At 42.6% G+C, this 14,407-nt stretch overlaps 1 protein-coding gene across 19 annotated transcripts in view; it reads left to right on the top strand.

The window, feature by feature from the left end:
* Positions 1 to 14,407, top strand: part of MAGI2 (membrane associated guanylate kinase, WW and PDZ domain containing 2) — a 615,277-nt gene that overhangs the window by 117,390 nt on the left and 483,480 nt on the right. For all 19 annotated transcript variants that reach the window (XM_083463919.1, XM_083463931.1, XM_083463930.1 and 16 more), the window contains one exon: positions 12,585 to 12,701. In XM_083463919.1, coding sequence (XP_083320045.1) covers positions 12,585 to 12,701 — 117 coding nt within the window. The remainder of the gene's footprint in view (positions 1 to 12,584; positions 12,702 to 14,407) is intronic.

Below are 14,407 nucleotides of genomic sequence, written 5' to 3'. Positions count from 1 at the left end.
CTACATCCTCATTAATTTCTCCCCACCTCATTTTCTTTTTCCACCCTCCTCAAAATGTTATTTCCATTTTGCAAAAAATTATATTCCATAAATTATAGACAGAAATAATGTAATCTAATGTGTATACTCTCAAAGAGGCTAGAGATTAGGTTTTTACAGAGCCTTCTGAAGGTGCTGCGGGTTAAAGAGAGAGAGAGAGAGAGAGCAAGAATTGAGACTATTGTAAAGGGAAAATGTTTTAAACCTTAAAAAGTGCTACAAGAAAGATGAAGCACTTGTTCAGTTTATACAGCATTGCTGGAAAAGAACGTATTTACATCGAAGGGTAACCTAATTATGCCTGACCTAAGGGATTGTTGCCATGTTACTCTTTCAATTATGGTTGGCTGCAACATGGTATAACAACACCCCCCCCCCCCCGTGCTTACATTTTGGGGAAAATCACATTTCTGCTGTGAACAAAGTAACGTTAAAATGTGATTGAGAAATCATGATGGCTCTCTTTTTGGTGGGGAGGAGGGGGGAGTTAGAACAGCACCTTATTAGATAAATTAAAAAAGTGTGCAAATTAATAATACGCCTCAGAGCCCTCCATGTTTGTGCAGACGAGAGCCGTTCTGGTGATGGGTTCTGCTCCTCTGGTTCCTCTGTCCTGACCCCCATCCCCTCAACGTCCCCGTTAATACTTTCCATTCCCCAACCTTTCCTTCTCCATCCCATCTTGCTCCAATCGTGGCTACACCCCTCTCCAGGTTCCTTTCCTCTAGTAAACAATATACTTCAGAGGTACTTAGGTCCCATGCAAAGAAGGTGAGAACACTTCTGTATGTTGATTAAAAGTTTTTATTCTGAAGATAACGACTGGTAGAAGAAAATCAGATATAAAATACATGTGTGAACAAAAAATGGAATATTTAGTACCTACTTGTTTGTTCTTTTTATGCATCCATTTCATTAATACAGTGGCAATGTGGGGTATATTTCCTTTACTAGAGGAACATGTTCTTCCTTCAAGATAGCGTGAAAATACGTGACAGAAACCAAAGAGCAATGCTGCTGTTGCTTTTTTTAAGAATAAGAAGTAGCAGCAAAGCCATTCTCAATGTACTTTATGTGTGATATTAATACAACTTTCCCTTTTACATTATATCTTTTAATCAGGAGCGCACATGAAAAAAGACAAATATAGTTTCAATTAAACTTTGGCAGTTGATCAAAACAATGTTCTATAAATTTATTCCTTCTTTCAACAAGCTTCATTTTTACAACTTTTATTTCTTAGAACAGTAGGATAAAAAGTGAGTGAGTCAAACTAGGGTATGTTGTTGGTACAGTGAAATATCCAGGGATTAGGGAAGGGCCACCTGTGGTTTAAGTTATTTGGTGCTTCACATACTCTGAAAGACTAGTTTTTGGCTGTTATTTCAGGCCCAATCAAAGCTGGTTTGGCGCTAATCCACAGGCAACACAATGTCTGGAGGTTTGCTGAGCAGCTGCTACGGCTGCAGTAATTACATACTTCTATGGAACAATGCTTCTTCATTGTGTACCATAAAGGAGACAATCTAAATAGGTCTGTTAAAACTGCACTGGCCATTTCTACGGCTCAGGTGCCAGCCTTTGCTTTTTCTTTGTGCACCTACATCCAGTATACAATTATATCTTGTTAATTGAATGTTTAAACCACCTGGCTTTCACTCCAGCAATTTCAACATAGGTGTCTTTAATCCATGCATAAACAAAATTTCTAACAGCTTTCTGTATATATAATTTTTTTCCTTGCCAAACAGCTATAATTGTCCCAACTACATCTTTTAAGATAATAACCCTGGTTGTTTATTTTGTAGCTGACATTTGTTTCTGCCACATATACAACTGGATTATCTAGCTTTATACATCTAGGTTGTGCAAAGCTCAGATAAAAACAGCCATAAATTTTGAAGGTCAAATCATGGTGCCATCATAATGCTAGCTTGAAATGTTGTTTGCTTTGTAAACATGTTTCTCAGAGTCTTTGGGGTCAGTATTGATGGCTCTTTCATTCTTGTTTGGGGTTACCAACAGGTTCTACAGCAAATTATTGCAAAAGCAATAGTTATTGATAGTGAAAAGCTTCATGGGTTGATATCTGCAAATGCAATATGATCCAAAAGAGCAAACCGGGTCATTTTTCCTTTGTCACTTGGAAATATCACTCAAATTTCTGCTCTGAAAGTTTTCGGAAGGCTTTGCTCAAATCTTTGATGGAAAACCCAGGTGCAACAGTAACTTTAAACATTTATTGACAATATTATCACTGTACCATATGTTACAGGACATGCTTTTTAATGCACAGAGATAGAAAAGAAAACGTGTTACAGTGGTGCCTCGCAAGACGAAATTAATTCGTTCCGCAAGTCTCTTCGTCTTGCGAGTTTTTCGTCTTGCGATGCACGGTTTCCCATAGGAATGCATTGAAAATCAATTAATGCGTTCCTAGGGAAACCGCCTTCAGACCAGGTCCGGGGACAGTCTGTCCCCGGACCTCTTCTGAAGGCTGGGGGGGGACAAGGGCTTTTCTTCCCACCCCCAGCATTTTAAAAAAACCCTGGGACAGCGGAGGACTTCTCCGCTGTCCGGGCGATCTTAAAATGCTGGCGGGTGGCATTTTAAAATCGCCCCGGGACAGCGGAGGACTTCTCCGCTGTCCGGGGCGATTTAAAAGCCCCTGGGAAGGCAGGCAGGGGGGACAAAGACTTTCGCCCCCCGCCCGCCTTCAGAAGGTGTTCCCGCCCCGCCGCCCGGCTTCGGAGCATCGTTCCGAAGCCCGGCGGCGGCGGGAGGAGGCGTTCCCGCCCCACCGCCCGGCTTCGGAGGAGGTCCGAGGACAGTGGGGAAGACGCGCTGCGCTTCCCGCTGTCCCGGATATTTCCCTATGGGCTGTCGTCTTGCGAAGCAAGCCCATAGGGAAATTCGTCTTGCGAAGCGCCACCAAAACGGAAAACCCTTTCGTCTAGTGGGTTTTCCGTCTTGCGAGGCGTTCGTCTTGCGAGGTACCACTGTACTATTAATTCAACAGCCTCCCAATATTTTTATTGTCCCTTGATGATTCTCACTAGTGTGCTATTTAAATTAAGTAGCAACAACTGTTGAAAATGTCATAAATGCATAATGAAATGCTTAAGAATATTTATGATCTCTACTGTGAATTAATTTTTAGACAAGTAGAGTGTGGTGCCATATGTCCTAAGGGGTAAACTGAATCCCAGATCATTTCTGTTTTCTCCTGTTGCTGGGTTTCTATGGACAGAGAATGGAGAAGCCAGCATAGAGTAGTGATTAGTGTGTTAGAATTGGATTGGGAAGACCTTGATTCAGGACCAGCCCAAAACACCTGCGGCAAACCACAAAATGGCGTGCGCGCGCACACACACACCATGGAAGAAGGGATCCACACCAGGAACAAGGGGTGAGGATAAAGATCTATATTGGGAACATGGGTGGAATAAAGATCTACACCAGGAAGGGTGGGAGACCAGCAGTACCTCCTATACTGTATGGCAAGAGGCTGCTGTAGACACAGCAGATCTGGCTTCCAAGGAACACACCACAACTGTTGCTTCCATAGCAGCAGCAGGCGATACATTCCTTGGAGGCCAGATCTGCTGCCCTAGGCTGTTGCCTCACCTTGCCAGCTGGGTAGGCTGGCCCTGGTTGCTACCATAATCTCTTGGCAGTGGAGTCAGTTATTTGCTGAGAGGGACACATTGGCAAAGCCAATCCATTGTTCCTGCTGGCAAGTCCGCACAGCCCTGACCTCAGCCCTCTCCCTCCCAGTCAGCGGCACCAACTCCACTAGTGGGAGACTATTGCTGCAGCTCCACCCTTCCAGGTAAGTTCATTCTGCCTTGATCTGTATTTCCACTGGCTCTCCAATAAAGCTCATGGAATTAGGCACACTCTCAGCCTAACCTTGCCTTTCATGGTTGTTATGCTGATGGTAAAATGGAATGCCCTTGTAAATGCCATTGTCAACACTTGCAAAAGAAAGGTGGGATATAAATGTGAAAAATAAATACATTTTAAGCAGCAATCTTGTTTGTTCCTCTATTTCTCATCCGCAAATGCTGTAGCAGTGTTTTCCCTAGAAGCAGAGAACAGCAGTTTGCTTCATTCCATTAGTGTGACTCTTCCGGGGCATCTTCCCTCTGCCCTTGTAAGGCTATGGGACCAAGAGCATTTATTTCTAAGAACAGGTTAATTTTAAGTACTTTGGTTTTAGTCATTTGCATTTGCCAACAGGGCTAATTAGAGGAACACTAGGAGTCTAACACAACCAGAACCTTTTAAAAACACAGAACAGCTGGTTCAAAACTGCTGAACTCCATGAGATTAAGTTAATACAATTTGTCTTTGCCTTGCTGTGTTTTTATGATGACCAGGGTTAAAATCTACCCTTACAACGTTATATAATATTGCTTTTTTGGGTCAGCTAGTATCTGAAATGCTAATTCTGGCTATCTCTTTTTGTTATGAATGTGTACATTTCTGTGCTCCACTGTAAAGATATCCTATTCTACTGGATAAAACACTGCCTAATATTTTATTCCATAAAGTTTATCATGTGACTGCATAAGTAGTAATGGGAATATTACAACAGAAAATATTGCAATAGAAAGCTATTTAAAAATTTACTATATTTTTCATTTTTACATTGATGCATGACTCAACATTGTAAAATATTAGTTCTTATTTAATTGTATTTTGACTGCACCATGTTCATTCTAGGCTAATAAGATTCATAGTGCCAAAAATGGTTTCAGTGGGCTTTCTGAAATGGTAAAAAGGCCATCTGTCTGATTGTTAGGCTGTTTTATTGTGATTTTTATAGGGGCGTTGAAACCATATATAGCAACTACCTCTTTTTTTAAAACAAAAATATTCCAGATCTATATATTCTGGCTCTACTTGTGGATTCACTTTAAAGTAACGTTATTCTGTTACGAGGGCATTGCCTAAACATCATTAAGAGTGGGGGTGACTGTGATTACTACAACATCATACTTCACAATATATTTTACAAATGCTCCCTTCTATATGAATAAAGGATGCAATTCTATACCCTACTTACATGGGAGTAAGTCTCATTGAATTGAACATGACTTACTACTGAGTTGGCATGAACAGGATTGGTCACACATAGTAAATGTGGGCAGGTTTACCCATTTCTTACATACATGCTAACTAGGAGCTGCTGCCTACACTCGCATTGCATGCCAACTCGACCTGCCTGCCACCCACCAACCAACCAGCCCCCCGCTGCCCACCACTCTCCCTTTATACCTGGCCAACCTTTTACACCTTGCCCAAACCCATCATCCCCTCAATGAACTCCCAACCTTCTCCATATTCCCTCACAGTTGGCCCAACCCCCCCTCCCCTTGCCGTTTACTGCACAGAAATCCTCCCCGCTGAGAAATAGTACTAAAGAAACTATAGTTTATTGCCCAAAATTAATGTTACTGAATATTTTTGATAATACCATTAAAAATAGATTGTCAAAAAGGTTGGTCTTATATATGATCTTGGCAGCATGAATAGTAATTGCAACTCAATGGAAAACAGCCCAAAATCTTACCCTGGATTCTTGGTAACCAGGGCCGTCTTTAGTAGATGTGGTGCCGGGGTGCAAATATCCACCCAGCACCCTCAATTCACCACAGATTATGTTGGGGTGGCCATATCTGTGCACTACCAGCCATCAGGCGGCGCAACTCTCCCCCATGCCGCTGCGGGAAGCTTGGGAGTGAAGTTGCGCCCCTCCTAAGCCTCCTCGGGAGGAGAGTGATCCTAGCAGAGGCTTGGGAGGGAAGCTGCGTGCCCACCAGCCTTATGGTTGGCAGGGTGCAGCTGGTGGGCGTGCAGGGAAAGGGGAGGCCACCGGCAAAGCTGCGCAGCTCCCCCACTTGCTAGGGCGCTCCTAAGAGGCCGGCGCCCTGGTGCAACGCACCACTAAGCCCTATGGGAAAGAGGGCTCTGTTGGTAACTGCTCACTCTGGAATAGAGCTATATTGGAGACAAACAGACTTAGAGATTTTGACAAGGACTGGAACCTCCAGACTCTTTTTATATTAGATGGCATTCCTTTATAACCTGTACAGCAGAACCATGATTTTCAAGTTACAGATAGGTAGCCGTGTTGGTCTGCCATAGTCAAAATAAAAAAATTCCTTCCAGTAGCACCTTAAAGACCAACTAAGTTAGTTCTTGGTATGAGCTTTCGTGTGCATGCACACTTCTTCAGATACCAATGATTTTCTTCAGATACCATGATTTTCAAGAAAAACCTCACCACAAGCCTGGTGTACACACACAAAAACAAAAACAAACAAACACATAATCACAATAAAATCGGCACGAAACCAGCTCTTTCATTAAAAGCAGCCAGTTCCCCAAGCTGTTGGAATAAGAAAGTATTTGGCTTCCAGTGGAAGGAAACAAAGAGGGAGCCAGTCTAACTTCTCTATGGAGGGAGTTCCAAAGTCTGAGAGCAGCTACTGATGAATAGACACATGATGAGTGTTCAAAAGACAACTGCAGAATACAAGTCAGTTAACCTTGTTACCTGTTTAAAATGGTGCACATGCATAATGAGGTTCCATTTACTTAGGCAGATAATTTTTTGTTTTAAAATTTTTATTTATAATTTTATATATAACAAAAAGCACATCTCAATATAATCATTCAACAATAATTCTAACATTTTAAACTTCAACTTCCCTCCTCTTTTCACAGTTCCTTAAAGTTATTTCCATCTTTCCCTGCATATGCCAATTGTCTCAACCTATTCTTTTAATCGGGACGCGGGTGGCGCTGTGGGTTAAACCACAGAGCCTAGGACTTGCTGATCAGAAGGTCGGTGGCTCGAATCCCCGCGACGGGGTGAGCTCCCGTTGCTCGGTCCCTGCTCCTGCCAACCTAGCAGCTTGAAAGCACCTCAAAGTGTAAGTAGATAAATAGGTACCGCTCCGGTGGAAAGGTAAACAGCGTTTCCGTGCACTGCTCTGGTTCGCCAGAAGCGGCTTAGTCATGCTGGCCACATGACCCGGAAGCTGTACGCCGGCTCCCTCGGCCAATAAAGCGAGATGAGCGCTGCAAGGGGTCCCTTTACCTTTTACCCTTATTCTTTTAATCATCTGTTGCAAGTTTTTACAGTAGTCCTGCTAATGTCTTGATCTGTTTACAATTTGTTGTAAATATTCAATAAACCATTTCCATTCCTTAATAAAAAGTTTGTTGTCTTGATTTCTTATTCTTCCAGTAAGTTTCACCATTTCTGCATATTCCATTAGTTTCTGTAGCCTTTCTTCTCTGGTCTTCTTTCCATTTTTGGGCAAATATTATTGCGGCTGTAGTTGCATACATAAATAAGTTTCTATATTGTTTAGGTAGCTCTGATCCCACAATCCCCAGAAGAAAAGCTTCTGGGTTCTTTTAAACAAATTTTATCTTTTTCAATTCATTATATATCATTTCCCAGTAAGCTTCAACCTTATTGCAAGACCACCACATATGGGAAAAGGTACCTTCTTTCTCTTTACATTTCCTTATTCAATTTTGATTTGTACATTTTTGCCAATCTACTAGGTGTTAGGTACCATCCATACAATATTTTCATGTAGTTTTCTCTTAAACCATAACATGCTGTACATTTATATCTGTCTTCCACATGCCTTGGTAATTGTTTTTTTGTTTTTTGAGTGATAAAGTCTGAGTAACTTGTAATGTTCATTCCTCAGTCAACTGCTGCTTACTAGCCTACTAGGGCATCATAAACTTCCTCTGTTTTTTTGCTTGAGAGCTGTACATTTATAGGCCTATATAGTCTTATTTTGTGACAGATTTTGTTTTGGTTCACAGATAATATGGAATAAATGTTTCACCTTGCTGTTGACACTTGCAGCCCTGCACAAGAAGTTGCATTTTTCATATGGTCATTATGGTTATGCATAACTAATGTTTAAGAAAACCATGTTTTCTAAGGCACATGGTACAAGTTGCTGAGTCATAAGCAAAGTATTTTTAGAATCCCAGGGAAAATGAAATTGTTTCACTTCAAATCTCAATATATCAGAGCTCCAGGGCAAGTTGTTCATGGTTGAGATGCAATCAATTATATTCTCAAAGTAAAAAAAAGGGGGGGGGGGAGAAAAGGCATAACATACCAAGTTCTGTTCACAGAGCAGCTATGATAAAATATGAGTAAGCAGAAGTTCACAAGCCATCCCAAATATATTTTATAAGGGCATATAATAAAAATGTTTTAAGGCTAAGTAATATATCTGCTGTGAGAATAGCAATAGAAAGAGCAATGTTTGTTTTATTACCAGCCTTGAACTGCGAAATAAAACTCAGCAATAATCCCCCATCTGGAACATCTGTGAGTTACAAAAAACCCTACTTTTATAATACCCTGGGCTAAAGAAAATTATAAGCCTTGTTCTGTTTATCTCTTGCCATTTTCTCAGAAATACGAATGATTCTCTCTGGTCTTGGATCTTTTAATGAGTTACAGACTGTTTAATATCTGTGTGTGTGTGTGTGTGTGTGTGTGTGTGTGTGTGTGTGTGTGTCAATAAAGTGTGTCTTATTACAAGCTTTGGAGAAATGGACTAAACTAGAATATACAAGAAATATTATAAAATATTATAAAATACTTTTATAATTGACCCCATATTTAAATTTTTCAAGCAGTGTAGTTTTTAGGTTAACCAAGTTTGGATTATATTGGATTTTCTTCCATTGTTGTATTATCTGGGGATCGGGAAACTCTGAATTTAGCAGGGGGAAATGGCAGGCTTCAACTTGGATGAGGAGAACATCATGTGAACACTGCAAAAAGGTTTAGACCAACAATTATGAAATGTTCAGACAACTCACAGTGCAGGGCAAGGGTGTGTTAAAGACACATGTGGAAATATCTGGGGACCTTATCTGAAGTGAGCAGGCAATATATATAATGAAAATGGAACTGGCTGTATAGAGTGTAATTGTTTCACTGATAGTTAATTGTTCTATATGATTTATGCTGTATTTGTGACATCATGTTATATCATGTTACTATTCTTTATTGCTTGTTAGCTGGGTTTGAATTCATTTGAATGAACAACAGGACAGAAATGTAATCAATCAAATCAAAACATGCCTTTGCAGATTTGGGAACGAAAGGCTTACCGTATTTTTCGCTCTATAACACGCAGATTTTTTTCTCCTAAAAAGGAAGGGGAAATGTCTGTGCGTGTTATGCAGCGAATGTGTGGTCCCTGGAGCCGAAAAATGAGGCAAAAATCAAACCGCGCTTCAGGGAGAAGGGAGCTCCGTGAGAGAGGAAGTGGTGGCTTTCCTGCATTCTGCCTCAGGGTCTTACTGCCCACCCTGCTCTGTTTCGTTACTGTGTTTGCTCAAACGGAACAAAGAGCAGGGAAAGCCCCTCCCCTCCAGGCAAGTAGAGGGGAGAGCAGAGCGTCCCTCATTCTATCCTCTCCCTGCTCCGGAGGGAACAATGTTTGTGAAGGGAAGAGAGATTACAGGTTCGGCTTAAAATTCTGATTTGACTTCCTGCTTTTTGTTTTTGGAGACACACAGCATTCAAATATGCTTTCTTCCATTTAAAAGGATGAAATCCTTAAACAGTGTTTTGCCTGTAAATTCATGCGATCTGGAAGATTACAGTGTCTGTACCTCTTAAGGGATGGCAAAGCTTAGGTTTCGCTGCTAAATAGTTCTTAATGCAGTTAAAATGCTTTCTTCTGTCATGCTGGTGGGAGGGAGAGGGAGAGGGGGAGAGAGAGAGAGAGAGAGAGCACGCTGGCTGGCTTGTGTGGGTGGGTGGGTGGAAACTTTTGCCTTCCTTTCCTCACGTTATAGCCCTCTCCTGCATTCTTAGCCTTCTGTGTTTTTCCTTCCCTCCCCACTTAAAATGTGGTTACAAAGCATGGATCCACATGGATCCTCAGGATCTTTGCATTGGGTCACCCCAAATTCACCATCAGAGCACACAGCATGTCCATGGCTACAGCCTGCCCCCCCAAAATCACACACCCATTGTTGCCTGGGGCTGCAATGGTGCAAAAACGTGGTTACAAAGCATGGATCCACATGGATCCTCAGGATCTTTGCATTGGGTCAGCCAAAATTCACCATCAGAGCACATAGCATGTCCATGGCTACAGCCTGTCCCCCCCCAAAAAAATCACGCACCCACTGTTGCCTGGGGCTGCAATGGTGCAAAAACGTGGTTACAAAGCATGGATCCACATGGATCCTCAGGATCTTTGCATTGGGTCAGCCAAAATTCACCATCAGAGCACATAGCATGTCCATGGCTACAGCCTGTCCCCCCCAAAAAGAATCATGCACCCACTGTTGCCTGGGGCTGCAATGGTGCAAAAACGTGGTTAAAAAGTATGGGTCCACATGGATCCTCAGGATCTTTGCATTGGGTCAGCCAAAATTCACCATCAGAGCACATAGCATGTCCATGGCTACAGCCTGCCCCCCCAAAAAAATCACGCACCCACTGTTGCCTGGGGCTGCAATGGTGCAAAAACGTGGTTACAAAGCATGGATCCACAGGGATTCTCAGGATTTTTGCATTGGGTCACCCCAAATTCACCATCAGATCACATGTCTGTGGCCACAGCATGAAGCACAAAAATGATACGTCCACTGTTTCATTCAGAATATTTTTTCCCTTGTTTTCCTCCTCTAAAAACGATGTGCATGTTATGGTCAGGTGCGTGTTATAGAGCGAAAAATACGGTACATGCTGGTGACATACTGTCAGGGGTTTAGGAGCAGAGGCAAGGGCAAGGGAGGAAACAGAGAGCGAAGGGGAGGAGGCAGAAGAAAAGATGAGTGATGACGACGACCCGAGATCTCCGAGTCTTTCCAGTGAATCAGAGGATTCACAGAAAGGAGCACCAGTGGCCAGGGCAAGGGGGGAGTCTAGGGGGGCACCCCAGGAAGATAGAGCCAGAGGGGACTCAGAGGAGAGCAGTTGGAAATCGGGACCAGCGTCACCGCCAGAGAGCAGGGAAGAGGAAGGGAGCCAGGGGGCAAGCGCTGGCAGCTCACCACAGGAGGGAGGGCACGAGTCAGGAGTGGCCACACCTCCATCGGGGAGCGAAGAAACGGTTAAGCGGAAAGTGGAAGGTTGGGCGCGCGCGCCAAGTTCAAATGCAGAGGAAGGCGGCGCAGTAAGCAGCCCGGAAAGGGAGCCAGGTCCTAAAGCCCGGCGCAAGGAGACAGGAGGGTCCGGGGGGTCAGCGTCAGAAGAATCCCGGAAGGAAGAGACCCCGGGGGGTAGAGGGACCCAGAGGAGGACAGTCAGGCGGAAAAGGTGGAGCCGGGCTAGGATATTAAGTTGGTGCACACGGGGCGGAGACTCAGACGGAGCTTCGCCGATCTAGCTACTAGACGTAGAGTTGCACGCAGCAGCTTGAGAATGGAAACTGTAACTCAATAAAGACTTTTACTTAATGATCGCTGGCTAGCGTGATCCTCTGTGAGCTAGGATCTTCAAGCAGCTCTGACACATACTGTAAATGAAAGAACATTTCTTCGCCTATGGCTTGCTCCAGACATAGAGAAAATATATTTTAAAATATATAGTTGCTGATGTCCAAAAAGCGTGTGGACAAAGCATGCTTGAGTCAAGTTCTACTACTTGGCTTTAGGACAGTTGTTCACTGACCCTTATCTCAAGTTCAGGCCATGCTAGGCATAACTAGCCTTGAATTTGCAACTGTGGAGTTCACCTTCCAGCTGAAGGAACTTGGCAGCTTCCCTGCTTACTCACAGGCTCTTTTTGCTGTCCTTCTAGGTACTGATGGTGGACTGCAGGATATTGTTAAGCAGAAATGCTTCTTAGAAACAGACTTAGAGCAGAAATATTAGTGCTGTAATCACTGTGTGAAAGCATTGTATGAGCAGAAATGCCTGCTTGCTGTGCTGACCCAGTGGGTCTCTACATTTGGTTCTAGGTCATGTCATTCACCTGGGTCCCAGGTCATGACACCCCAGGTATCATCCTATTTGTGAATAATAATCCAGACTTCAAACCTGAACACCTTGATCCAGTTGGGCAATATCAGCAAAGGAAACCTGCATTCCAATCCTGTTTGTGTGTGCAGTTCCAATTCAGTATCTGTATTTAGATGAGGATGTTCATGTGCTAATGATTACTACATAATTACGGTAAGCTGCTAATACATAGCCCAGCTAGAAAATTATAGTAACACCAACCAGCTGTTTGGCAAATGGTGATGGGTAGCTGTATTTAGTCTCCCTGGCTCATACTTCCCTATCAGGCAGCTGACCCACACCATCTCCAGTTGTCCAACAAGGCTACATGTGCACACACATTTGAATACAGGTCCCAGTCGTCTTCTTTGGGATCATGGTTATGTGTAATTTAGGATGTCGATAAAGAAAAAAATAGTGTGATTCAGTTATAGGTAAAGCCAAATATTTAATTGAAAAGGCGGTAATCTCACACTTCATATTTTATTACTAATCAATATGTGTTTTTCTCACTCTACCAGGAGGCATTGTTGATAAGGATCTCCGTCGCTACCTCAATTTACGGTTTCAGAAGGGTTCAGTGGACCACGAGCTCCAGCAGATCATCAGAGACAATCTCTACCTCCGAACAGTGCCATGTGAGTCCATGTTTTGTTTTATCATATGAAACTACTGATTCTTATGGATGCAGTGGGTAACAGCAATACTAGGTTGCAGATGGAATAATCTGGAAAAATTTGGCATCCATCCAGGCTGATTATTACTGAATTTTTGCATGGAGAGTATCATGAATGAGTAATTTGCAGGCCTTTGCTGGTGTTGAAAATTGTGTTTCATTTTGTAGCTGCAGTAAAGAAAGTATTGCCTGGAGCAAGTAACTTTATTCTATATAAACAACTAAATATGATCCTCGTATGGATTGCTGACGGAGGATCTTAATAGCTGTAATTTTTGAATGCATAGAATATCATTAGTGATAGCGTTTGAGAGCCAGAGTAAGGGCTACAAGTTTTTAAATGTTGGCAAGAAGAATGCAATTTGGGAAATGTTGAAAATAAGTATGTGGAATGACATTTTGTGCAGTTGCACCAGGAACTGTTTTTTACATAATCTCAAGTGATTTTCAAAGAAAAATGTTAATGTAACTCTGAAAAAAATGCCAGAGGTGTGAAGAAACTGGGGTAAGAGATTAAGAGACAACCAAATTAGATGCATCTTGTAATTGTATAGTGCTTAAAAATTAAAAAAGAAGGCTGGCTCTTTTGGACCAGCAGTGGACATGTGTTCTCTACCAGGGTTGTGGTTTTACATTAGAGGCCAATATATGATGGGATGCAATAATAGGGTGGGATGCAATAATGGGATGCATCCATTTTGAAAGCAGCAATATCATTTTCTTTATTGAATTTAATATTTTTATGTCCTAAAAGAAAGGTTCACCACAAAGCATTAAACAAGACCCTTTTATATTTAAAGGGTTGTTTGTTTGTTTTAAAACAGGAAGTGAAATATCAGACCTGGAAGTGTGCTACCTGGGTCTTGTGTATGATCAGAAAGGGTTGTCTGAATGAGTAGTGCTGTTGTTTGTTGGAGGTTTGTACGTTGGCTGTCTCAGAGAAGGCATTTGGAAAAAAACATTCTGACAGTAAGAGCTGTTCAGCAGTGGAACAGACTCCCACGAGATATGGTGGGTCTCCTTCCTTTGACGTTTTTAAACAGAGGTTGAATGGCCATCTGTCATGGATGCTTTAGCTGAGATTGCAGGGGGTAGGACTAGATTACCCTTGGGTCCCTTCCATCTCTATGATTGTATGGTTTTATGTGCTGGGAATAAACCTGAGATGGATCTTCTTGTCTCTAGTCTGCTCCTGGGCTACATACTGTGGGCCAGCCTAGCCACTGTATTTCTGATTAGCTATTGGTTTCCTGACATGTGTGTCACAAGCTATGGATGTGTAACTTTCAGCAGAGGCCATGTCCATAGTTTACTTGGCAGTGGGTAGAAGTCAGTATTAAAGAGTTACCCTAATTCTCTTTAACTTTTGTACACAAAAGCCCTGTTCGGATATTTTGTCTGCACAGGTGATCTCGCATGTAGGAGACATAGGCTGCACACGCCAGCCCCACCTGCTCAGTCCCCAGGCTACCCGTATTGAGCTTTTACACATGTTCATATGAATGTAAATAAATGCCTGCACAGCCAGGGACGCTGTGTTCTACTTGCATTCAAGAGAAGGTGAATCCTAGCTTCCTTCAGATCTTTTAAATGAGGGAGGATCAGGTACTGAGTGGGTGGGGGTGGGGTTTGTGTCCATGTCCCTACCACACCCACAGTTTAACCCTT

The sequence above is a fragment of the Podarcis liolepis genome, assembly GCF_965112155.1.
Source record: "Podarcis liolepis genome assembly, chromosome: 10".
NCBI classification, from domain to species: Eukaryota; Metazoa; Chordata; class Lepidosauria; order Squamata; family Lacertidae; genus Podarcis; species Podarcis liolepis.
The sequence above is the reverse complement of the archived record's forward strand: the minus strand, read 5'-3'. Positions and strand labels throughout refer to the sequence as shown.